This window comes from Exophiala spinifera, assembly GCF_000836115.1.
Source record: "Exophiala spinifera strain CBS 89968 unplaced genomic scaffold supercont1.2, whole genome shotgun sequence".
NCBI classification, from domain to species: Eukaryota; Fungi; Ascomycota; class Eurotiomycetes; order Chaetothyriales; family Herpotrichiellaceae; genus Exophiala; species Exophiala spinifera.
In genome coordinates this window covers 269,410-293,641 of record NW_015622514.1, presented here as the reverse complement: position 1 = coordinate 293,641, position 24,232 = coordinate 269,410, and the positions used below count along the sequence as shown (strand labels likewise).

General features: G+C 52.0%; 9 protein-coding genes across 9 annotated transcripts; 6 read left to right on the top strand and 3 right to left on the bottom strand.

The window, feature by feature from the left end:
* Window positions 1–704: 704 nt before the first annotated feature.
* PV08_02376 (uncharacterized protein) lies at window positions 705–3,201 on the top strand (the record flags this gene model as incomplete). Its single annotated transcript, XM_016376735.1, has 4 exons — window positions 705–1,951; window positions 2,022–2,256; window positions 2,411–2,649; window positions 2,919–3,201. The coding sequence occupies 4 exons, from the start codon at window positions 705–707 to the stop codon at window positions 3,199–3,201; spliced, it is 2,004 nt and encodes a 667-aa protein (XP_016238305.1).
* Window positions 3,202–3,471: 270 nt separating this feature from the next.
* PV08_02375 (uncharacterized protein) lies at window positions 3,472–4,280 on the bottom strand (the record flags this gene model as incomplete). The annotated part of the gene is made up of 3 exons (XM_016376734.1): window positions 3,472–3,615; window positions 3,711–3,929; window positions 4,083–4,280. The coding sequence occupies 3 exons, from the start codon at window positions 4,278–4,280 to the stop codon at window positions 3,472–3,474; spliced, it is 561 nt and encodes a 186-aa protein (XP_016238304.1).
* A 702-nt stretch (window positions 4,281–4,982) lies between these two features.
* Window positions 4,983–8,237, bottom strand: PV08_02374 (uncharacterized protein; the record flags this gene model as incomplete). Its single annotated transcript, XM_016376733.1, has 5 exons — window positions 4,983–5,783; window positions 5,832–6,026; window positions 6,079–7,055; window positions 7,631–7,747; window positions 7,832–8,237. The coding sequence occupies 5 exons, from the start codon at window positions 8,235–8,237 to the stop codon at window positions 4,983–4,985; spliced, it is 2,496 nt and encodes an 831-aa protein (XP_016238303.1).
* Window positions 8,238–9,558: 1,321 nt separating this feature from the next.
* On the top strand, window positions 9,559–10,367 carry PV08_02373 (uncharacterized protein; the record flags this gene model as incomplete). Its single annotated transcript, XM_016376732.1, has 3 exons — window positions 9,559–9,645; window positions 9,701–9,938; window positions 9,988–10,367. The coding sequence occupies 3 exons, from the start codon at window positions 9,559–9,561 to the stop codon at window positions 10,365–10,367; spliced, it is 705 nt and encodes a 234-aa protein (XP_016238302.1).
* Window positions 10,368–10,755: 388 nt separating this feature from the next.
* PV08_02372 (uncharacterized protein) lies at window positions 10,756–13,287 on the bottom strand (the record flags this gene model as incomplete). The annotated part of the gene is made up of 1 exon (XM_016376731.1): window positions 10,756–13,287. The coding sequence occupies one exon, from the start codon at window positions 13,285–13,287 to the stop codon at window positions 10,756–10,758; it is 2,532 nt and encodes an 843-aa protein (XP_016238301.1).
* Window positions 13,288–13,798: 511 nt separating this feature from the next.
* PV08_02371 (uncharacterized protein) lies at window positions 13,799–14,372 on the top strand (the record flags this gene model as incomplete). Its single annotated transcript, XM_016376730.1, has 3 exons — window positions 13,799–13,807; window positions 13,861–13,874; window positions 14,009–14,372. The coding sequence occupies 3 exons, from the start codon at window positions 13,799–13,801 to the stop codon at window positions 14,370–14,372; spliced, it is 387 nt and encodes a 128-aa protein (XP_016238300.1).
* A 1,344-nt stretch (window positions 14,373–15,716) lies between these two features.
* On the top strand, window positions 15,717–16,812 carry PV08_02370 (farnesyl pyrophosphate synthase; the record flags this gene model as incomplete). The annotated part of the gene is made up of 2 exons (XM_016376729.1): window positions 15,717–15,836; window positions 15,889–16,812. The coding sequence occupies 2 exons, from the start codon at window positions 15,717–15,719 to the stop codon at window positions 16,810–16,812; spliced, it is 1,044 nt and encodes a 347-aa protein (XP_016238299.1).
* Window positions 16,813–19,164: 2,352 nt separating this feature from the next.
* PV08_02369 (glycogen [starch] synthase) lies at window positions 19,165–21,485 on the top strand (the record flags this gene model as incomplete). The annotated part of the gene is made up of 5 exons (XM_016376728.1): window positions 19,165–19,240; window positions 19,293–19,390; window positions 19,439–19,714; window positions 19,766–21,324; window positions 21,374–21,485. 5 exons carry the CDS (start codon window positions 19,165–19,167, stop codon window positions 21,483–21,485), a joined length of 2,121 nt encoding a protein of 706 aa, XP_016238298.1.
* Window positions 21,486–22,096: 611 nt separating this feature from the next.
* On the top strand, window positions 22,097–24,205 carry PV08_02368 (ribosomal RNA small subunit methyltransferase B; the record flags this gene model as incomplete). The annotated part of the gene is made up of 1 exon (XM_016376727.1): window positions 22,097–24,205. The coding sequence occupies one exon, from the start codon at window positions 22,097–22,099 to the stop codon at window positions 24,203–24,205; it is 2,109 nt and encodes a 702-aa protein (XP_016238297.1).
* Window positions 24,206–24,232: the final 27 nt, after the last annotated feature.

Below are 24,232 nucleotides of genomic sequence, written 5' to 3'. Positions count from 1 at the left end.
AGCTCTATTGCCCACTGTGTGGAAATGTCAGGGTGCGGTGGATAGTGGCACTTCTGAATGGTCGAATGGCTGAGGGTGGTGAGTACCAACAAGTAGTAATAATTGAGTTTCTGAGTTTCGACACTGCGGAGATTCGGACTTCAGCCTTTAACACCACCGAGGCTGATGCGGCCGCACAGAATCTGATCAAAACAGGTACCAGGTACGGCGAGAAAAGAAAAGACAATGATCGCCTTTGGCCGGGCTGGGCTGCTCACTGCATCCCATGTGTGGCTGGCCCCGAGATCTAACTGTGGACTTCGCTCGAAATTCCTGCAAGGCCAACCACTACTGACGCTCTAGGCATATCATGCTGCAGCCACTGTCCATCCACCGGCTATATAGCCTATATATACTAACTGAATCAATCCGCACTGCCGCGTGTTCATGCAGGACTAACTAACTAACTAGTTAACATCTGAACGGTACATCGCACCAAAAGTCGACCACGACCACACAACCCTCGCCAAATGGCTCTTCAGCCGCACCGTACTTATCTCGCCGTAACCTTGTTACGTACTTAGCTGCTGCTGGCCAGCTTCGCTTGCTTGCTAAGCTTGTCGATTCTTCAGCCTCATCGCAATGACTTATTTCACACTGAAGAACTTTGTGCTTTCTGCTTCATCCTTGATCATCATGACCCTTCACGTCCAACGCGACCTGGCATGTTTTCCACCGGTCGGAGAAATTACTGGGTCGAGCGCGGACCTGATGGGCGCCTCCGAGAGGCGCGCGACCTGCCGGAGGAGCCTCTCCCGCGGGAGCGCGCCGGTGAGAAACGGTCCGGAGCTGACGAGGTGGTGATTGAAGTACCCGATGCGTCTCCGATCGTTGAAACTCAAGAAGTACGGTTGCTGAGGCGCAATCTGCCCTCGTTCGGAGAGGTTGAACGTCTCCTGGATCTATACGTCGCTACTGGCGAAGGACGCGGTGCCTATACGAAGGCAGTGAAGACCGTAGAGCAGGAACACCGCAGGCGGTTCGTTGAGCACTACTATGGAGACGACGACGACAGATTCGATGACTTTATCAACTATGGAGGACCGGGTCCGGGAGGAGGTGGGCCGCCAAGGTCCATGCCTATTTTTGCGCGAGGGTCTTATGACTACGACCTTGATGAGTATTCCGAGCGTGGTGAGCGCAGCCGACACCCTACTGAGTCCATATACGTGACTCGAGCACCTCGTGAGAGGAGGAGGACGCAGGAGGGTTCGGACGACAGTGACGACGACGATGACCGTCCCACCGCTGGACAACCACCACTACCAAGGCCTTCTGGCGGAGGACCGTCCTCTGGCCCTCGAGGAAGCTATGTGATCAATCTAGAAAACCCCCGCAATGCCCGCCCAGGAGCACTGGACCTCGAGGAAACAACCAGGGTGACATCAAGACCTCCGCAGGAGGGTGCTCGTCGTGAGAATGTCTTCGTCCGCACTATTAGTCCACGCCGGGTGGTCATTCACCAGGATAATCGGGAAATTGTTGATGAAGAACATATTCGTCCCCCGGTGAGAATAGCGGAGCGGTATAGATCCACTCGTCGCCGAATGCAGCCAACGGTGCAAGAAGTCTCGGACGAGGACGGCGAAGTGAGCCTTCGTTCCATACCTTCCGAAGAAGATGATCTGCGCCTGTCAACGACCCGCGAGCTTGAAGTTGTCCGTGGACCTCGACCGCGAAGCCGCCGTGTGCAGAGTATATTTCAGTCCTCCCCGGGGGTGCGTCTGAGTCAGCGTAGATCGATGAGAGGCGGTGGTCTCCCGGAGCACATCGTGGAGGAGATGTGGGGTCAGAACTTCAGGCGCAGGTTGCATCTTAGAGGAGGCGGCCCTGTCGTCGCTCCTCCAACGAAGACGGCCGCTGTAGGAGGAGGTGTCGTTGACGATTTTTCGACTGCTTCAAAGACCATTGCGTGAGCCTACCAGAGCCCCTTGTCTTAGTCTGCATAGACCCATTCAACGCAACGCTGACATCAAACGCAGTCTTTATTTTTTCTCCGTGAGCAAAGGGAGGATCATCTCAAGCCGGAAAAGGGAGCTCTACCGTACGTTCCGAGAACTCTACCCGCATGAGTATTCTTCGGATGTCGCCCACAGCTCCGACGTGTGGCTGGTGAACAGGCTGAAGGAGCATTACTGGACGATATGCCGTCGCGGACAACGCTCAATCTGGGATCTGACGTCGATGAGAACGATCGGATTTGCCATATTCATTCGCGTATGTTCGAAGGTTTTTTTATTTCATGACTCCATCAAACTGTGGAAAGAAAAAAAGGAGCCTGGGATATCATGGGAGTCCGGAACGTGGAGCTTGGAACTTTTTTTGCAGGGAGTGTGTGTTTGCTAATCGGTGATGATGCCTTTTGAACCAGTTCGAACGCACCGTCAAGAGAGGACACGATCCCGGAAACTACTTCGTCACTGCTAGGGCTCCTGCCATTTCGGCCGAAGGACAAGAAGCCGTTTCTCACTTTGTCTACATGATGAGATATCCTCTCCAAAAGTCCAAGATGATGTTGTTTCTCTTGGACAGGATGGCTGGCTCGACCAAGAGAGGAAACGACCACAATACGTTTTACGCCGTGGAGATCAAAGAAACGTTTGATACCAGGTAAGATTTATAATACGCGACATGTCTTGTTCTTGTTACCTTCCCACCCCAGCTTTCGATTTTGTGAGGGGGTGTTTTCTTTGGTTTTCAGAGAATCTCTGTCAAGTCTCCCCTTTTCATTTGTTTCAGCGCCGTACTTTGGAGGCGGGCAAGATCAAGCTTTCCCTTCCATTTTTCTAGAGGCACCGGGGCCTCCAGGAGGGGGTTGAGGGAGGAGAACAAATTTTTGTTGTGAGACTAGACTAACACCATTCTCTTCTACGGAGCAGCAAAATCTACTTCCTTCTCGCCATCCTCATCCTCGTCAGCACGGCCGCTGGAGTCGTCTATTCGGTGGTCAAGTCCGACCCCGGCACCGGTCTCTCGATTGCAAGCTACATTCTGGCCTGTCTGTCACTCATACTTGCAGTGGTGGTTGCAGGTGAGTGGCTTGGCCTGAGGAAGCCCGACGCGTTCTCGTTCGCGTACGACTGGGTTGAGAATCGTGTCGTGGGCAAGGACGATCTCGATAGGATTGCTGGTGGCCGGCTCAGCACCTATCAAGTACCCTAAACAACTTGGATGACGGGCAGTGGAATTGTTGTCAAGGGAGTAGGCATGTATTCAGCAGTTGATGGACAATCAGACCACAGAAGAATACAGACATATACACACGCACATATACATATACATGTACATATATATGCATGGATTTGTTCATTTACGTAAACTCCTGACAGGGCTCTCTTCACCGTCAAGCCCCTTTACTGCGGGTAGCAGTACCTCAAGCCGACAGAATAACAAGTCCATAACTATTACCGGGTGACTAACTGGTTAAATGCCTTAGGCGCTCTTCTCCAACTCCCGCACGAGATCCTCCCTGGTCCGCATCTCCTCCACGAGGCCAGTGAAGTCTGGATCTCCCGTGGCAGCCAGTTTCTCAAAGTCGGCTCGGTGGGTTTTCAGCCAGGCGGCATCTTCCCCAGCCTAGCAGTACCCCCGACGCAGGAGGGATTAGCGAAAACCCGCAGAAAAGATTCGACAGATGCATATGAGATGAACGGTACGGGGGTCATACGTACCGGAGGAAGAAGGAACCCGTTCTCTATGCCTGCAGCGAGGGACCCGACGATAGCGACCACTTTCAATTCTCGAGGCGCGTCATGTCCTGCTTTCTTCTTTTCACCGTTGTTGATGATTCGATCCCACGCATCTTGTATCTGCTGCGCCAGCTCTCCCAGATGAGTCGGCGTGCGAGGTCCTCCGCCTCGAACAAAGCCTAGGATTCGATTGACGGATCGCTGAACAAGCACGACTTAGCATGAGTTTCTCTGTGTGAGAGAGAGAGAGAGAGTGAGAGTGAGTGAGAGAGAACCTCTCAAATCAATGCACTTCTCCTCATCTTCCGTTGGTGACTGCTAAAGGGAAAAAGAGGTTTGGGCATCTACACGCACCTCTTTCCCGGCGATATATAAATGCACACGACGCTTCTCCTCGTCATCCTCCGCAACCTCGGTGCTCGTGAATTTGATATTGACAAAGAGACTCGGCGTCGAGAATTTCCGCGTGTGTACCTCCGTGATGGCCCGCGCCAGCTCATCCCGCTCGGCCCTGCTGAGAGGAACGCAGTGCTCGATCTCGTACAACGGCATCTTTTTTTCTTTTTCTGTTCAGCTCACGAACTGCGAATATCACACACTTGTCAATTTGGGAACGGGCCGGGGTGTACAGGTGTATCAACACAGAACTTCAAGACAAGACCAGACTACCCGAGACGAGGGCAAAGGCGAGGACAACATTAAAAAAAGGCAAACCAACGGTGAGAAAGGATGCTTCTTCTTTGGATGGGTCTTGCGATGGGGGGACGAGTTACGGATACTCCGCGTCTCGGCCTTCCCGCGTCATGAGGTGTACCCCAGTCCCCTCCCCCCCCCCTTTTTTTTTCTCTGCGTTTTCCTCTTCCCGTTCCCTTTAACCGGCCCGGATAGACCGTGAATCGGCATCCCTACGTACGTACGTGTACGTACGTACGCGCGTAGTACCGACCTGCGAACACGGTTGCAGACCTTCAACTCTACGATGGCATACCAATATCCTAGTCTCGAGGCGCGCTCTGTTCTATTGAAAAACATCAAGTGGCCCGGTGTATGTACATATACACATTTGGTCGACACTTCGTCGTAGCGTCAAGCTTGACGTTCCATTAGATTATATGGTTCGGTACTACGCATCGATCGAGTACTATTGGGGGTCATATCTATGAACATACCAGAAAGTGCGGAAATCATATTTGTATCACCTTTCCCAAACACCTTCAGATCGCACGTAGATGCCACATTTATCTTCTCGACTTATTAGAGACCTCGACGATAATCACGGAGTCCGTCTTCAAAGAAACCTCTCAGAACCTCGTCTGTGCTCGGGTAGCCCTCTCCGTACATCTCAACGTCGGTCGGGTTCACGTTTCCTTCGGAACTCATAAAGTAGGATAGTACGTCGGCACTAGTAAAAGAGTCTGCGGGTTCAGAGAGGAAAGGAGAAAATGTGTCACCATAGCCGGTATTTCCGTCGTCCTCTAACGAGAATCCTGGCAGATCATGCGGCGCATGAGACAAATCGAGTGGGTCAGGCTGTTCTCGGCCCAAGGCTGAAGAGGTGCTCGCCAATGACTGTACTCCAAGCAGCCCTCTGTGGCTATTGGGAGACTTGTTGAACTCTCTGGTGAACCGGTGCATGGTGGTTGTCGAGATGCGATCCAAAACGTCGCGGCTCCTCTTCGCCTCAGGCCAATATTCTCCGGTGGCGCTGAGAACGTCGGACGCGGCCCTCAGTGCTCGCGTGAGGGCATCGAGATCCACTTCGTCGGCGACACCGTCGGGAGTCCATACACAATAAAACATAGTAATGACACACAAGAAAAGAGACTGGACGCTAATCCAGCTATACTGGAGTGAGCCTGTTGTGTAAAGATTGTGATAGAGCAGGCAGCACGTCGTAGCACTCGAGAAGCACTCCCGTATTGATGCCTTGGAGGGATGCTGGAAAAGCGGACTAGGTCGGAGGACAAGCATAACAAGCTCGTGATACTTGATCTCGCACAAAATATCAGCGCGGCATAGTTGGCTGCTGCCATCCGGATCATGCCGTGGAATCTCCTAGTTCCATTGCCGCATCCGATTGAGTATGTCGTCTCTCCATCCTACGACGTTGGTGATGGCCGGTGTCGTGTAAGGCGGATACAGTCGATCCACGCAATACAGCACACATTTGATTTCAGAATTGAATCTGGCCAGCCTGAAGAGATGGACTGCACTAGACATCTTGGTGAGTGGTTCCCCTGCCAGCCTTGACTTGGGATGGTCTGATTCGAGGTCGATGTCATCGACATCCAACGGTAACTGCGCAATTCTAGTTTAACTCGCACCGGCATCGAAAGATGACATTACTCACCCTCAGCTCGCACTGTTCATCCATTAAGCCGACTGGTCTCCCCATTAGAGTGCTCAGGGTGCGGTCGACGGTATAGGTACACCAGAAAATTCGGGTTCGCATCTGTTGCTCAAAAAAGGAAAAGACGCTCCCTTGAACATCGCGCTGCATTCCGAGCTCTATAACAGTAGCGAGACAATGGTGATGAAGAGTCCACAAGCTCAGGCCAGAAGACGCATTGTGGATGGTATACATTTCCAAGAGCAGAATGCACTGAGCCCCTTGAAGAGACGCTCTCTGGAGGATACTGTCGAGACGGCTCATTGCTGATGCACAGTAGCCTTCCGCAGACAGCTGCACTTTTGCTCGGCGTGAGAGGAGTGTGGCGCCGATTGCAAGGACCATGAAAACTTGAAATTCGGAGACGGATCCAACATCACTGCCATCGTACATGCTCTGGATCGTCTTGAGATGAGTGGGCTCGTGCAAGAAGGGAAACTGCAGGTGAACAGTCCTAAAATACGCATCCGACAACCATCTAGCGTGCTTGTAGTCCGAGGGGAGGCCGCGTGGTTCGACAACGAGAAGATCTGTAGGGACTGGGGGTTCGTCGCCGCCATCATCCATTGAATGTGAAAGCGGCAGCTCTTCAGCCGGAATTCTTCGTCCCAATCCTGCCAATACGAACTTGGTAAAGAAGATTCCGCTGGAGGGACCCAAGTAACGAAGGTCTGCTCCTGTGGATACAGACACAAGGCCCACCTGGTCGACGATTTCGCGGAGAGCGTCATCTTCCCTTGGAGAGTCGCTATGAACATCGTTCTCTTGTCGCGAGTGAGGCCAGTCGGCCTCCCTGGATGCTTCGTTCTTGGTTCCAACCGATCGATCGTTCGGGACACGGTTCAGATCGATGCTTGGGAGGTTCTTGCGAATAATGGACTCCAGCCATTCCACCCGTGTCTCCAGGTCGTTGACGAAGCTAACAAGCCACCCATCATCTTCACGCCCAAGTTAAATAAAGGGGAGGGAATGATGAGTTACCTGCGAGGGACTTCGCGCAACGCTCCTCCACCGGTACACTTCGCCCCTGCTTTCTGGCAGGCGCTGCAGGCAGGCAACGCTGCATCGCACTGATGAACCGTCACTTAAGCCGCGCGCAGGCAGGGCCAGTCTGGCGGATGCATGCAGGTCTGGGACAAGGGATGCGAGTACTCACTCGGATTTTCCGTCTCTGGCATCGAAGACAAGCGGCACTGATCCGTGAGCGGGTTTTGGGAGGCCGCTGAGAAGCATGGCCCGCGGTTGTAGAAGGTTTATTACCCGTGCCAGTCTCCATAGTAAAACACTTAGGTGGTGAGGAAAATTCGACGGAAGCAGGGTGATTTACGCACTACAATTGTGGCATGGAATGATCAGAGTCTGCGTAATCCGAGGAAAAGCAACGGCTAAGTGTCTTTGCTGTAGACGGAAACATCCGTCAGTATCTGATTCGCCCAGTGTCGTCCACCCAGCCCCGAGCACTACCTAGTATGCTCTGTATTGCCTCAATCATCCCTGAGGAACCACGGCGTACATGCTTCGAAAAGCCCAGAGAGTGCCGTGTCTACTGCGACCATCCCGTCATAAATGTCCTGGTCAACCCTTCGAATGTAGTACAAGAAACTCGCAATCACAAAGTCGCCATACGATGCTACAAACCTGATATCAGCTTCTGTCTCACTTGTGCCTTCATGTCCCTCTAAATCACTTTCCCGGAACGACGAGAGCAACTTACGAGTTGTACCCATCACAAACGGACCTCCTCTCTCCTTGACCAGCGCCGCCAAATCCTCGAGTGGACCCTGTGCCCTCGTGAGAGCCAGCTGTTCAGCGTCTCCTCGCGCATACTCCTCGAGTGCCATCTTGAGTGGCTCAGCTCTCGTACGGGCGATGTACTCGGCACTTCTCTCAGTGAGAAGATTGGGAATAACCTTGCACATCAAGACGGGACGGTAGACCACCAATACAGCGGTAACGGCGGCGTATGCCCGGGGCAGAGTAGGCGAGTCTAGGTACAGCGAAGGGGTAGGGAACCGCTTCTCTAGCTCTACCGCAATCGTGGCCGAATCCTGGATGTAAGTCGAAGAATCGAGCTTCACTGCGGGGGATGTATATGGCCGGCCTTGTTCGTTAGGGGTCATTGCGCTGTTTCTTCGTTAACCCTTGGCGTCCAGTATAGTTTTCTGACAGATTGGGACGGAAAAACAGCGTCAAGGGCAGCATGACTGGGGAAAATTACAATGCCTGGTATTTTGGTGCAAGATCTGGAAACTCTGTCCACTCCGTCTTGTACGGGATCCTCTTATAATTGAGTGCCATGCGTGTTTTCCATGGATTGAGCGACCAGCCATGGCATCGTGGTTTACTCGGGATATCATACAGGATCACTTCGTCTGCCATAGCGAAAGATTGTTGCCGACTCAACTCGTCTGTTGGAAGTAAACGTCTGAGAAATCGAAGGCATCCGTTGATTGAAACGCGATCTGGTAGGATTTGATTTATGCTCTTGACCCGGACTGATCAGGCAACATGGATGTCAACGACACTGTTGCCTGTCTCGTATCGTAAGAATCCATGTACCACCCCTTTGGCTTGAAAGCTCAGAGGCTCCTGGTATCCTACTCAAGGGCTTGTTGCGAGCCACAGTGGGCCAGATTATGCACCTGGCTGACAGTTGACTGTGAGTCTGGCTGAATGTGGAGCCGTCTTTCCACATTTTCAAGCTGGTCTCCAGGTGTCAAAGATGGGCTTGAATCTAAAAGATCACGAACTGAGGGTGATAGCTTCAGATTGGATGCTAGGGGACGATCCCCGGTCATATTGCCCTCCAGAGCATCGAAAACCCTCAGGGAGTTTGGCCGTGAGCTTACTACTTTATTCGCAAGGGGGGATCCTGATTCGCTCGACACGGACGATAAACGCATGCGACTGACGAGTTCGGACGCTGGAGGTTGCAATGACTGGAGAGGAGACGTTTCTCTCTCCCTTCGTGTGCTTCGTAATGCCGTGACGGGTAGCATCCGTAACCAGACTCACGGAAACTCCCGCTCTCAGTCTGTGTCTTCTGCACAAAAGCCTTCAGTCGGAGTAAAGTTTTGTATTTCAAATACAATGCTTTGGCCATCGTCGGTTTCAATAGAAGATGTTAGAAATGTTCGGGGGGTGCGCAAGGTTTTGTCAGTCTCGCGATACGCCCGAACCGTGAGTGGAGCTATCCGACAACGACGTCAAGGAACGACGACGGCATCCCCTAGAGAAATGCTTCATGAATAAGCACGGCAGATGCTTGGTAATAAACAAAAGCCAAAGAGTCAGTGTCATCTTGGGAGAAATGGGTGCCGGCTTCAAGGATAAAAGCAGACATGTTCGCATCGACAGAGTGCAGCTCCGAAGCATCACTCACAGTCCACTCTCATGTTCAGAAGAATCTTTCATCCAACTAGAAAACTCTCTGCAGCAAAAATGTCTTCATCCAAGCCCCGTGTGCTCTTCGTCCTGACATCTCACAGCGAGATGGGGACGTCAGGCAAGACTACCGGCTGGTATCTGGTACGCTTACCCAGACTATGGAGTTTTGGACTTGGACTCACAAACACTTCCACAGCCCGAATTCGCACATCCATACAACAAACTAAAGGCGGTTGCCGATATCACCGTTGCGTCCCCAGCTGGGGGCGCAGCTCCCGTTGACCAAGGCTCAGTTGATAACTGGATCAAAGACGAAGAATGCCGACAATTCTGGGAGAACGAATCAGCCCTCTGGAAGAACACACAGGTCCTGTCGACTTTGGTGGGAAAAGCTAAGGATTTTGCCGCCATCTTTTATGTCGGCGGCCACGGCCGTGAGTTTGCTCTGTATCAGTGGCACTTCCCTCCCTAACAGTTGGATAGCAATGTATGACCTCGCTACCAATGCCGACTCGATTCAGCTCATCAAGGAGTTCTTTGAGAGCGGCAAAATCGTCAGCGCAATCTGCCATGGCTCAGCCGCCCTCGTCAACGTCAAACTCTCCGACGGCAGCTACCTCGTCGCCGATACCGAGGTGACGGGTTTCTCCAACGACGAAGAAGATCAGATCAAGTTGTCAGAATTCATGCCATTCATGCTCGAGACCGAACTTAATAAAAGAACTGGCGGAAAATATGTCAAGGCTGACAAGCCGTGGGGAGAATGTGTCGTTGTCTCGAAGGGAGGCCGCTTGATCACCGGACAGAATCCTTTCAGCGCTGAAGCTACTGGGAAAGCACTTGTCGAGGCAATCAGCAAGTGAGGTTTTGTGTTGATTAGACAGACTGCCATTCATTAATATAGTCACTCGTTTCTAGCATTGCCATTCTTTTCACTGTCGAGTAAGACCATCATAACCGCCGCTCCGACCATTTCTGCATCAGGGTGAAACGAACCGACTTCACATATCGAGTCCTCGGATTGAAGTCAGAATAGCTTGGTCATCGCCCCCGAGTGACAGGACGCTCAACTCTGGGGACAGAAAAGGGGATTTCTGCGCCTGGACTGACTGGCTTCTGCTGATGCCAGTGGTGCCAGCGGGTGTCAAACAGCTTACCGGCTCGTGCGAGTCTTAGATTGAAGTAATCGTGAAGAGTCTCATTGATACATATGAAGCTCCGTGGCTCATGCTGTTGCCATTTGAATGATATCTAAGCACCAGCTTTCTCGGCCTCCATTCTCTCTTTCCTTCTCTTCTTCGCGGCAAGTTCTCTGCGTCGAGCTTCCTTTCTAAACCACTCACTCTCTGGACCTTGGTTCTTCTTGTTCTTCCGCTCCTGCTCCCGATACATCGGAGCCATGGTACCACCGCCACTGGCATCTGCCATAGATACAGCTTGTCTTCTGACTTGGAGCTTCCTTGCGGCGGCCGAACGGTTGCCAGCACTGAGATGACTCCACATGTTGTCCTCGACTTTTTCGACGTCCGCCTCTGACTCCTGCTGAAGCATGACATGCGCGAGCAATTCATTCCGCTCACGGGATGTCGTGTATGCAAGCCCGGGCATGTCACTCATGCCAGCGAGATGCGTAATTGTCTTGAAAGCGTAGCCTTGATCAACAAGGAAAGCTTGCCGTTTAGCACTGTAGGCCATTTCTGTAGTGTCCTTTGAAACGAGCGAGTAGAAGAACGCGTTAAAGCCTTCATCGTTACGTCTTTTAGCTCGTAGGATACGCCCGAGGCGTTGAGCTTCTTGACGTCGCGAACCATAGTGGGAGGAGATCTGGATGAGGCATGTGGCTTCGGGCAGATCAAGCGATGTGTCACCGATTTTGGACAGGAAAATGGTGTTGATAAGCTCATTGTGCTGGAAGTTCTCGAGAATGTTGATTCGTTCCTGGTTGCTTGTGTCGCCATAAATAAAAGGCTTTTTCATCGAGATGGCGTAGTGTTTCAATGCGAAAAGATTGTCGCTGAAGACAATGATCTTGTCGCCTCGCTTTTCATGATAGTCGATTAAATACTGGCACACTTGGTATTTGACGGGGTTCATGATATAATATAAAGCCTGCTTCCGAGTTGTTTCTTTTTGATACTCCTGGTAGAATTCCATGGACATAGGACACCAGACTTCAGCACATTGCACTTTCGCAATATGGCCTTGATCTGCCAACTCCATCCAGTTTGCTTCGTAGAGCTTTGGTCCGATGATGAAATTAAGATCGGTGATTTTGTCGTCTTCCCGGAGCAATGTTGCTGTCAATCCAAGTTTGCAATGGGCGCGAACGTTTTCACCGACTTTGCGGAACATCTTCGCAGGGACAACATGGACTTCGTCTAGAATCATCAGACCCCATTCCTTGCCGTACACCCAGTCCATCATTTGCTGGGTATCGTAGGCTCGTTTGCCACCGGCCGTGATCATGGAATAAGTTGTAACCAGGACACCAGATTCTCCATTAAAACGCCTCTTTTCCGAGGCAGAGAAGACTGCTATATCTTCCTCCTTCACATCCGACCACTTTTTGAATTCGTTGGCCCATTGATAACTGGACATCGCGCTGGTGCATAATACAATAATACTTTTCTTGATGTGACAGCCAGCCGTGATTCCGACCAACGTCTTGCCGGCACCGCACGGGAGGACGATGATGCCACTCTTGCCACGTCCATTTCCGAACATCTTACTCAGTGCCTTTTCCTGATATGGTCGAATCTGCGTCGACGGTCTCAAATCAATCGGGAGAGTGGGGTTTTCGAAGTCCCCAGCGAAGTCATATTCCGAGATAGCCGGATATCCAATATCCAAACATTGCTTGGCCACTACATCACGCTTGTTCGGTGCTATTTCGAAGTTTGGGGCTTCTTTGTAAGTGTCTTCCTCGTCTTCCTCATCTCGCAGTGCAGCTATCATAGCCTCGTTTTCTTTCAGAGGATCGTCGCGAGGGATTTCCGCATTTCCTTGGTCAGCCTGTTTCATGCCCTTGGCATTACTCGTCCCTTGAATGACGGTTGCCTTGGTTTGGATTCTGCCGACTTGCACATCGGTGCCTGCAGCTTTGCAAGGGCCGATGACCGGATCTCTGAGCAGCATATCAATGATGTGTCGTTCGTCGGATTCAACATAGAACTTGTTATTGCGTAAGACGAGGCGGACTTTGCCGTAAGTCTTTGTATGCTTATCAATGAATTCAATCACCGACTCAGGTACGGGAGTTTTGGAAAGTTTTTCCAACGCACGTATAATGTCTTCACCACGGAGACCTACCGACAATGCCGCGTACAGACTATGCTCCGTAAATCTGTACTCGTGGAGATAAGAGGGTCTTGACTGCGGTTCAGCAATGGTTGTAAGAAGATCAGTTGCCTGCGCCGCCAGAGGAGAGAAGGCCTCCAGAGTAATCTTCGGTCCCTTCTTCGAACCGGACGACACGCTGGGGTCAATCCAGAGCGGACGATTCTCATGGTCGGTCTTCAAGGACAGCCACGAGAAGTCTTTCTCGCCAAATATGGACTGTGTTTGTTTTCTCCTATGTGGCGTTTGAAAAGAACTGAAATCCAGTTTTGCCCTCGCCTTTCGAATGTGTTCCTTCTCGCTGTCGCTTGCATCATCTTGAGATCTGACATCAGATCCCGCGTAATCTTCATCGCTTTCTAGACTGACAGGAGTCGCAGGAGCAGGTGTAGAGCGTTTTGAAGATCTAGCACTAACGTCTTCGAGGGCTTTCCGCTTGAGCGACATAGCGGCGAGAAAGATCTCTGGTAGAGGCTCAAGTGGATAGGATGACGGAGTGATGCGAAAGGTACGAAAGCGAGGGACAGCGAGAGGGTTTCAGGTAGGGAGGGAAGCAGGATGGAGACTAGATAGAAGAACTGATGGCAATGAATGAAATGGAATAAGTTCCTGTATTTGAATGGGCTAGTGGCGGGTGCCTAGTGAGTGGGCAGTGATCACAGATGTTTACTCAGCCTGGGTCTCAAGCCACCAGACAGTCGCAGGCCTATAGTTCTCCGTACTCACTGCCATAATGGCCACAATACTCCGTACTAGGCACTATGCTCATCGGTTGGACTTCCGCAGGCAAGCGCAGGCGATGTCGTAGCTCACGGCGCCACTACGTAAGGCTTCTCCCTCCCCGAGAGACCCCGAGCTATAAGCGACCAAGCAACTTCCATAACTCTAACATTCAGAACACAATAAAAACTTCTTCTCAAGCTGCTTCGTTCTGTAATGGGACAAAGATTTTCCGAAAATGAACACAGTATGTTATTGTTTGCGCGCATGACCCTGATCTCACGCTGATTCTGTCTCTAGATTAGATCGACTTGGTAAGTCTGCGATGATGTGCCCCTGCCTCCACCACCGTGCCAGAGCTTGCGAAGTCATGATCACAGGTGTCTGGGGGATGTTGCTATGTGCGGCCTTTGTGCGAGTTTATAGGCGCTAACTGTCTCGACGCTAGGTATGGCTGGGGTGTCCTCTGCGTTGCTGGTGGAGGTGCCTACTACTTCGCAAAGAAGTCGATCAATGCCGACCGGGCAGCACGCTTCGAAGCCGAACAGAAACAAAAGGCCTACCAGCGACGGATAGAAGACTCTTCCTACGCCCCACCGCGTAAAACAAGGACAAGGACACAAGCAGACCCTTCGAGTGGCACGCACAATGCCAAAGGACTTGATCATGCAGGAAGCCCAAGCAGTGAGATCTCTGAGGATGTTGCTCCAGTAGGACATGCGCCGGTTGACAGTGAGCAGAGGATACGTGAAAAGAGCAAGTACGAAGCCGCTGTACCATACAGAAGCAAGAAAGGCGACCGGTTCAGTTGAAGAAGCCGAGAACAGACGACGCGGATTTGGCAACACCGTCCCAGAGACTGGCCAAGGACATTATTGAAAATGTTGTGTACATGTATTGCTTATGACGCTCCAATATTGAGCGCGATGTCCCATAAATCTCAAACTCCATTTGACCCATGCTCGCTGTTCGGGAAGTATAATGCTGATGCTCCAACCAATATCTGTGTCATTATCCTCAATGCCCTCAAATGCTAACAAAATAAAAATGTCGTTCAGATGTGTTTGCTCATGTTATACGTGGCAGCATAAAGGCGCGTAATGTTTTTTGGAGGCATTTGGATGTCCAGACTCTCGTTCACGTTTAGACTCGATTGCCGGCGGGACAAATGGTAGTACAACAGCCGATGTGATCAGGGTGCCCGCTATCGCCGATTGCAATTTGGTCGCTGGCCTCGGTGCTTGTGCAGAGAAATGGCGGATGGCAGACTGAGACAGGCTGTGTGAGATGGGGCCTGCGAGATTCATGGTGGCAGATGTTGGGTTCTCTGTCTTTGGAAGGGTAAGGACTGGTAACTGTAGTAGAGCTGGTCAATGTGCAAGGGTCTATTGTATAGGAGGACTAAGAGACACGAAAAAGCGAGGAGGAGATGGCGCAAAGAAGTATTTGGGCATTTGGGCGACTTGATATCGAATAAGCGGATTTACAAGCAAGGAGATTGGACAAAGGGATCAGGAGAAATCAGCTTAACAACAATCTGGTGGAATTACCGTATGGGAGACCAGGATTTTCACTCATCTGACAAACGCAATCCAAGAGGCGTGGGATTTGGGCGGAATTGCGTGCTAGGAGCAGCGCGCTCTCCCATGCCTTGTGTGTAGTGGCCTGAGATGCCGGTTACCCAGGGCGGGAAACGAGAAAAGAGGACAACACAAGGCACGCCACCCAAGGACACCGAACTCTGATTATTGGGAACGATCAACTGCGAGTAGCAGCGACAACAGTCCGTTACGCGCAGTCATGCCACCCAGAGCAAGACTTCAGAGCCCAAGAGAAGAACGCGGAGGAAGGCGCCCGATGCTCCCGACATGAACCGAGCCCGGGTCGAAAGAAGTAAGTCTAAGAGTTGATATCGATAAGGAAAGAGAAGGAGAGCCTCGCAGAGACAGGATGACTCATTTATTAAGTAATTCCATCAGATAAGATTAGATCTCATGCTGCGCATGTTCAGAACCCCTCGTTGTCGCGCCCACTCGGGAGAGAGAGCTCCGAAGTGTCGGTGTCGAAAAAGTTTCCCCTGCTTTCAGGTCTCCCTGCGATTGACATCCGTTGGCACTGCACTACCACTCTCATCCCGCCATTCCCCAGACTTCAAAATGGCACAGAAGACAGTGCGCAAAGACTTCGAGGAGGTTTTTCCTTCGCTCGTCCAGGACTTGCTCGGAGAAGCCAAAAAGTACAATCTGCCAGACAATGCGCTGCAATGGTTCGAAAGAGTAGGCTGCGACACCACTGGTTCATCTCTGTACCTGTCTAACTTGCAACCAGTCTCTCAATGCAAATACGCCTGGGGGCAAGCTGAACAGAGGCATGTCGGTGCCCGACACTGGCTCTCAGTTGCTTGGTCGGGCCCTCTCCCCCAAGGAGTTCAAGGACCTCGCAACACTAGGATGGCTCACTGAGCTTCTGCAAGCCTTCTTCCTGGTCAGCGACGACATCATGGATTCAAGCATCACCCGTCGAGGAGAGCCATGTTGGTATCGCCAGCCTGGCGTGGGTATGATCGCCATCAACGACTCTTTCATGCTCGAATCCTCTATATACCTCACGTTGAAGAAACATTTCCGATCTCATCCTGCATACCTCGACCTGATTGAGCTATTCCACGAAGTTACGTGGCAGACAGAACTCGGACAGCTGTGTGACCTCATCACGGCGCCCGAAGATAACGTCGACTTGAACAACTTCAGCATGCAAAAGTACACATTCATCGTCATCTACAAGACAGCATACTACTCCTTCTACCTCCCTGTCGCTCTCGCCTTGCACTACCTGCAGCTGGCTACGCCGCAGAATCTCAAGCAGGCACGCGACATTCTCATACCACTTGGAGAGTATTTCCAGATACAAGATGACTACCTCGATGCGTTTGGCGACCCTTCGGTGATTGGGAAGATCGGGACAGACATCAAGGACAACAAGTGCGGTTGGCTCATCAACCAGGCTCTCCAGATATGCAGCCCGGCCCAGCGAGAGCTTCTGGACCAGAACTATGGGCAGAAGGACGACGAGAAGGAGGCCAAAGTCAAGCAGCTGTACAATGAACTGCAGCTGGAGAAGAGATACCAGGACTACGAAGAGAAGCGCGTCGGTGAGATTCGCCAGCTGATCGCGGCGGTTGATGAAAGCGAAGGGCTGAAGAAGGGCGTGTTTGAGGAATTTTTGGCCAAAATCTACAAGCGGTGCAAGTGAAGAGGTTTCAACGCTGACCTGGATAGAGTTTCGGTTGCACTAACTTCTAATACAATCACAAACGAAAAGGAGCACATGGCTCGATCTGAGAGATGACACACTGCTCGAGAAGGAAAAACCTAATTGCCATGTACGGTTTACACCTAGTGGGTAGGTGAAGGCCGCTTTAACCTGGCCAGCTTTACCTGAGCCTTTGGCTGAGCATCACCGAGCACTACACTTGAGTGTTGGTTTCGACCCATGGTGATGGGTCAAGGTTCAGTCTCGGTGGCTTCAGAGAGAAAAGCAAGTTGCAATCAAATGTATCTGGCTCCCTTCAGACTAGAAGAAATTGCGAGTCCGCTATCCGCTATCCGCTAGCAAACTCTCCTCCACCCTGTCCCCGTAACAATATTTGCACCCGTTTGTTCGTTACAATGATCAAAGTCCAAACAACTCTCAGACCTCAACGTGTCTGAACGACTTTACACAGTACATTTTGTATTCAGTTACAAGCACGTTGATATCTTCCAAAGTCACCGTCCTCGTTTCCACCTGCCTCGTTATCGCCATAACGACTCTACTTTGGATTGGTGAGCTCCTCTCGCGTCACAGCACGGCAACTTAGCTCATCCATGGATACTTCCTCTATGATCCTATAGTTCTAGGGAGAAATATTCGCTACCAGCTTTCCTGTTGGATGTGGCGCAGACTGGATCACCCTCCATCAAGCTTCATATCGTAACTTGAAACGAACACCATCAGCGACGACAGAGCGGTTTTATGGATGGAGCAGTCCACTCCTGGCTTTCCAGGCTAACCACCACTTCTCTCACCTTTTTCCGATGCCTACTTACCTGTACAAAGGTAGGTACAGTAGATCAGGGGGGTTTTGCCGATTTCTGGGGCGCTAGATTAGGCACTCGGTGAGTATTTAGGGAAATGCTGTGTAATGGCTTAGATAAAGCTCGGTTTAAAGCGGCCTTCTCTCACCCTCTAGGATCAGACTATATGTACATGGCAGTCGGGAATTTCATTCCAGAGTAATAGAAGTACAGAGTACATTACAGGTACATGTGTAGGCAAAGATCGAGCGCCGAGAAATCATGCAAAGAATGCGGGACCCCGAATGGGGTGCATGGCGACGAGTACGGAGAAACTCTCCTCTCCTCTTACCCACGTATCAGACAGAAGTTGCTCTGAAAAGGCTGTTGCGGGCGTTGGACATTGCATCAATCACAACCGCAGTCTGGCATCATGCGCATGTGAGAGTGGGACGCCCCTCGAATGCAAGGACAGATGAAAATGCCTAAATCGTCATATGACGTTAATCGTGGCGATGCGCTGCGGAGTGGTGCAAGTAGACCGAGCCTAGGAGCCTTTGTGATAGGTGCTGGGATTAGGCGCTTACCTCCCTGCGTTAGCTATCCGTAGCTCCTCTAACTTAGCTCCCATCAAACGTGCTAGTAGGTCGCCTAGGGAGCCCCCGCGGGCGTTGTACTTGGACGCAGTGGGCAGCTCCCAGTTAAAGCTCCACTGCCCGTGGCACTCTACACTGTCTCTAAGCAGCCTATTCTCCCGCCTAGAACTCGGGCGGGTAAAAAGATCATGACAGCAGCAGACCACCCGTGCATGGAATGTGAGATGTCATGCTTCTACCCAGCGCCACGGATCCCTCCGATTCTCTCACACAGTGCTGTGCATGCACAGGATGTCCTCAGTATCTGCACAGACCGTTGCATTCCGCATCTGTAGAAAAGACAACACTGGTGACTGAGAATAGCCTCCGAGTATACGGTACGCGTGCTGGGATGCTGGAGGCTGTAGCAGGATGAAAACTCCATCCCACATCTCCAAAGCCCACAAAAGTTTGGCATGGCCGGGGGGATCCCCTCGTAGCATGCTAGCATCTTCCTCGTGTAGTCGAGCCAACGAGCGCCTCACACAAGCTCGGTGAATTTATGGTGCTGTAAGAATAATTGCCCTTGTTCGAGGGCGGTGGATCCAATTCTTCGACTCCTCTTCTTCTACTGAATCCACCTACACTCGCTGCATCGTTTCGGCCCAGCCTGCCTCGATTCCCCCAAGCTGCCACCACTCTCTTCAACTTCTTGTTTTACGCGCATTTTCTCACTTGGGTTCTTCTTGTCTACACAGCTGCAGCAGAGGCCTTGCAGTGTTCTTTCTCCTAGCTTGTCTTCACTCCCAGACCATCCCGGACACTCCAAAAAGCTTCCGCTCAGACCTTCACCTTTTGCGGGGAAAGCTATCCATCCTCGAGTCCTCGAGAGTACGAGGACATCCTAGGGCTACGTAGCTCCCTCTCCTCCTCTCTGTCCCCGGCCAGCATTCGAACCCTTCACATCCGCCAAAATGAACGGACACTCGACCAAGAGAGACATCAAGAACCATCTCCTGTTCGAGATTGCTACCGAGGTTGCTAATCGAGGTCTGTTGCTTCACATGCGCTTCGGCGAGTTCTATGGGCTGATCTTCTCTAGTGGGGGGTATCTATTCGGTGCTCAAGTCGAAAGCTCCCGTCACAACCGCCGAGTATGGGGACAAGTATACGCTGATAGGACCATGGAACAAGAACTCGGTATGCGCATCATCGCCGCAAGGTGCGAACACCGGCTAACTGGCCCAGGCTGCGGTGGAAGTAGAGGCACTCGAGCCCCCGGCCGGTCCTCTGCGAGAGACGATAGCATCGATGCAAGAACGAGGGATCGAGCTGTTGTACGGAAGGTGGCTGATCGAAGGCGCTCCGCGAGTTCTCCTTATAAACACCGGGACCGGCTATCGCTGGCTGGATGAATGGAAAGGGGATCTTTGGTCTATAGCTGGGATCCCCTCTCCTGCTGGAGACAACGAAACAAACGAGGCTATCGTATTTGGCTACCTTGTGGCTTGGTTCTTGGGAGAAGTAAGATGTTGAAACATTCTCGTGGCACCGCCCAAGACTAACGTGGCCCAGTTCATCTCGCGCGAAAGGGATCGTGCAGTCATTGCCCACTTCCACGAATGGCTTGCTGGAGTAGCTCTCCCTCTAACGAAGAAACGACAGATGGATCTCACCACCATTTTCACCACACATGCCACTCTCCTAGGCCGATATCTCTGCGCTGGTTCGGTCGATTTCTACAACAACCTGCAATGGTTCGATGTCGACGCAGAAGCCGGCAAACGAGGCATCTACCACAGATACTGCATCGAAAGAGGCGCTGCTCATTCCGCCGATGTCTTCACCACCGTCTCCCACATTACAGCCTTCGAGAGCGAGCATTTGCTGAAGCGCAAGCCCGACGGCGTCCTTCCCAACGGCTTGAACGTGAAGAAATTTTCCGCTGTGCATGAATTCCAAAATCTCCACTCGATACAGAAGGAAAAGATACATGAGTTTGTGCGCGGCCACTTCTATGGTCACCTTGATTTCGACTTGGAGAATACTCTATACTTCTTCACCGCCGGAAGATACGAGTATCGAAACAAAGGAGTCGACATGTTCATCGAGTCTTTGGCACGGCTGAACCATAGACTAAAGGTCACCGGCTCAAAACTCACCGTGGTTGCCTTCCTCATCATGCCCGCGCAGACAACATCCTTGTCGGTTGATTCTCTCAAGGGCCAGGCCGTCACCAAGGCGTTGTCCGACACCGTTTCCAACATCGAGCGTGGCATCGGGCGCCGACTGTTCGAGCGCTCTGTTCACTGGAAGGAGGGAGATCCCATGCCCGATGACAAAGAACTCATCACCCCAGCTGATCGGGTGATGCTCCGACGTCGTCTCTTTGCCATGAAACGACACCATCTGCCGGCTATTGTGACGCACAACATGGTGAACGACTCGGAAGACCCTGTCCTCAATCAACTACGCCGGGTCCAGCTCTTCAACTCGCCCTCTGATCGTGTCAAAGTGGTGTTCCACCCCGAATTCTTGAACTCGTCAAATCCCGTCTTGTCGCTGGACTACGACGATTTTGTCCGCGGCACTCACCTTGGCGTCTTTGCCTCGTACTATGAGCCTTGGGGGTACACTCCTGCCGAATGCACGGTGATGGGTGTACCGTCCATCACCACGAACCTGTCTGGTTTTGGTTGTTACATGGAGGAACTCATTGAGAATTCAGCAGACTATGGCATTTACATCGTCGACAGACGTCTCAAGGGCGTCGACGACTCGGTCAACCAGCTGACAGATTACATGTTCGAGTTTGCCAACAAGAGTCGGAGACAGCGCATCAACCAGCGGAATCGGACTGAGCGGCTCAGTGATCTTCTTGACTGGAAACGAATGGGCATGGAGTATGTGAAGGCTCGACAACTTGCACTGCGACGCGCGTATCCTGCGTCGTTTGAAGACGCCGACGAGTTTGACGATATCATTGGTGGCACTGAGCAGAAGATCTCGAGACCATTGTCGGTGCCCGGCTCACCCAGAGACAGATCTGGAATGATGACCCCAGGGGATTTTGCTTCTTTGCAAGAAGGTAAAGAAGGGCTGAGCACGGAAGACTACATCGCATGGCGATTGCCGTAAGTTAGCCTCCCTAAGACACAGTTATCATGCTGACATTTTGCCCAGTGAGGAAGAGGAGCCGGATGACTACCCGTTCCCGCTTACGCTCAAGACAAGAAAGGCCCCGGGCGAATTGGACTCTCCAGCACCCCTGGTCGGAGGTATGAATGGTTCGTGAACTACGACGAACCATTTGGAAGGACATGCGGCGAGCCTGGATAAGCTATTGGACTGCGGATGAGATCTCCAGCCTCACAAGGAACGCACAGTCACAGCCGTTGCTGCAGCCCAGGGTCCCCACCGTCCAAGAATTGTCACTGGACCAAGGTGGTCGGTCAATCACGAAGGCCAAAGGACGATCTTGGTGTTGAAGATGCTCGGTATAATCCCCCTTTAGGCTCTTCTCATGTATGAATAATTTCTGCATTGGGATCTTGTTGGAATTGACAACGATGTGTTTTTGCACCCCGACTTCGGTTCGCTAATAGTATCAGATGCGTGATGTAGCAAGTAAAAGAAATGTTAAGAACTATTATATCTATTCTGTCTGAAGACTGGAGACGTAGTATGCGTCCCGCGTGCGCATGGTGAAGACCCGACTGGCCCCTTGAGCGGGGAAGCAAGCGAGGTTCCGCCGCGTCTTTCAACTTTGACGCTTGGGAAATTTTTTGTTGCCGACCAAATCCACTAGCCATTTCAGGCGCTGCAAGTCGACAATTTTTTGGACATTCGCAAGAACCGGCGCCATAGCCTCTGTCATCTTTATTTTGTAACATCCTGAAGGCTGCAATGGGTGTCGGACGTCGCTTTAAGAAACAGGGACCTCCTGCAACGCTCGAGGAACTGGGTATAAACCTGAAGCGCAAACCCAACAGCGAGTCCTCTCAGGAACCGGTGAAGAAGAGACGCAGATCCGGAGAGACAGATGTAAAGAAATTGGTCAATCTCGACCGAGCCCTCAGAAGCGACCAAGAACCTAGCGACAGACAATCGAGCAAAAAATCTGGCGGGAAAAAACAAAATCAAAAGCAAAAGCTGGTCAACAAAGATGCGCAGATCACTGTTCCTCCCAAATTCCCCTTCCCAGCGGGCGGGACTGACGATGGCGATATCGACGGGGTAGAAGAGTCGGATGAGAATGATGAAAATGCAGCTGCCGGGATCCCACTGGACGAGGCTTCCTTTTCTGAGTTGGACGACGATGAAATTGCGCAGGAAGAACTCGAAGTATCAGATGACTCGGTTTTCGATTCGGATCCAGACGAGCAACCACGACGCATGTTCTCCGAAGACGAAGACGAATCCGACGCCGAGGCGCAGCTCACAGCTGCAAACATCGAGGGACTCTCCCGGAAACTAGACCAAGAGCAGGCTCAAGTTGAGGCAGAAGCACAGCAAGAGTTGGAAGACGGAGCTTTACAGACCAATATTGCTAAAGATGAAGGAGTCTTGGATTCGGCTGCGGCGGCGGCCCAAGGCCTGGCACCAGACCTGGCTGTGGTCCGCTCTCGTATGACTGAAACCATTCGAGTTCTGGGGAATTTTTCGGCGCTCGCAGACAAGACAAAGTCTAGAACGGACTATACCGACCAGCTGCTCGCCGATATCTGCACGTACTATGGCTACACTCCGTACCTCGCCGAGAAGCTGTTTGCGCTGTTCACCCCGGCCGAGGCCTTTGCATTCTTCGAGGCCAACGAGACACCACGTCCCGTCGTGCTGAGGACAAACACCCTGCGCACCAACCGCCGAACCCTCGCCCAGGCTCTGATCAACAGAGGCGTTGTGCTGGAGCCTGTGGGTAAATGGTCCAAGGTGGGCTTACAGGTTTTCGAGTCTCCTGTTCCGCTGGGTGCCACTCCAGAGTATCTGGCCGGCCACTACATCCTCCAAGCCGCCTCTTCCTTCCTGCCAGTCATGGCACTCGCCCCGCAGCCGAACGAGCGCGTCCTCGACATGGCGGCAGCACCTGGCGGCAAGACCACATACATTTCGGCGCTGATGCGAAACACGGGAGCCGTCTTCGCCAACGACGCCAATCGACAACGTGCAAAGGGTCTCATCGGCAACGTTCACCGTCTTGGATGCAAAAACGTCGTGGTGTGTAACTACGATGCGCAGAAAGCGTTTCCAAAGATTCTGGGCGGGTTTGATCGGATCCTGCTCGACGCGCCATGCTCTGGCACGGGGGTTATCGGCAAAGATCCCAGTGTCAAGACGTCGAAGAACGAGCGGGACTTCCTGGCACTACCTCACATGCAGAAGCAACTGCTTCTTGCCGCTGTCGACTCGATCGATCACAAGAGCAAGACCGGCGGGTACATCGTGTACTCGACCTGCTCGGTGACCGTCGAGGAGAATGAAAGCGTCGTTCAGTACGTGCTACGGAAGAGACCCAATGTCAAGATTGTCGACACCGGGCTGGGCAATTTCGGCTCTGAAGGGTTCAAGACGTACATGAACAAGAAGTTCGACGATAAGATGCCATTGACGAGAAGGTATTTCCCCCATCGCGAAAACGTTGATGGCTTCTTTGTTTGCAAGCTGAAAAAGACGGGTCCAACCCCCAAGAGTGCTGGTCAAGTGAATGGATCAGGGGAAGTCGAGGCGAACACCTCGGCTGTCAACGGCCACAAGGCCAAGACAACCAGCGACGGAGAGACGACGGAGGATGCCGTGGATGCAGCGGACGACGGCTTCGGCGGCTTCGACGAAGAGGAAGATCAGAAGTACATTGCGCAGGCCGAGAAGAAGTGGCTCAAAGCCCGTGGTCTTGACCCCAAGGCGGCGGATCGAAAGAGTCAAAGCAAGACGAAAGACGTAGATCGGCAGCAGAGTAAAAAGCCTGGGTCGGGATCAAAGAAGCAAGCCGGAAGGGCCAAGGAGAATGGGAAATAGAACAGCAACAATAAGAATGCATAATTT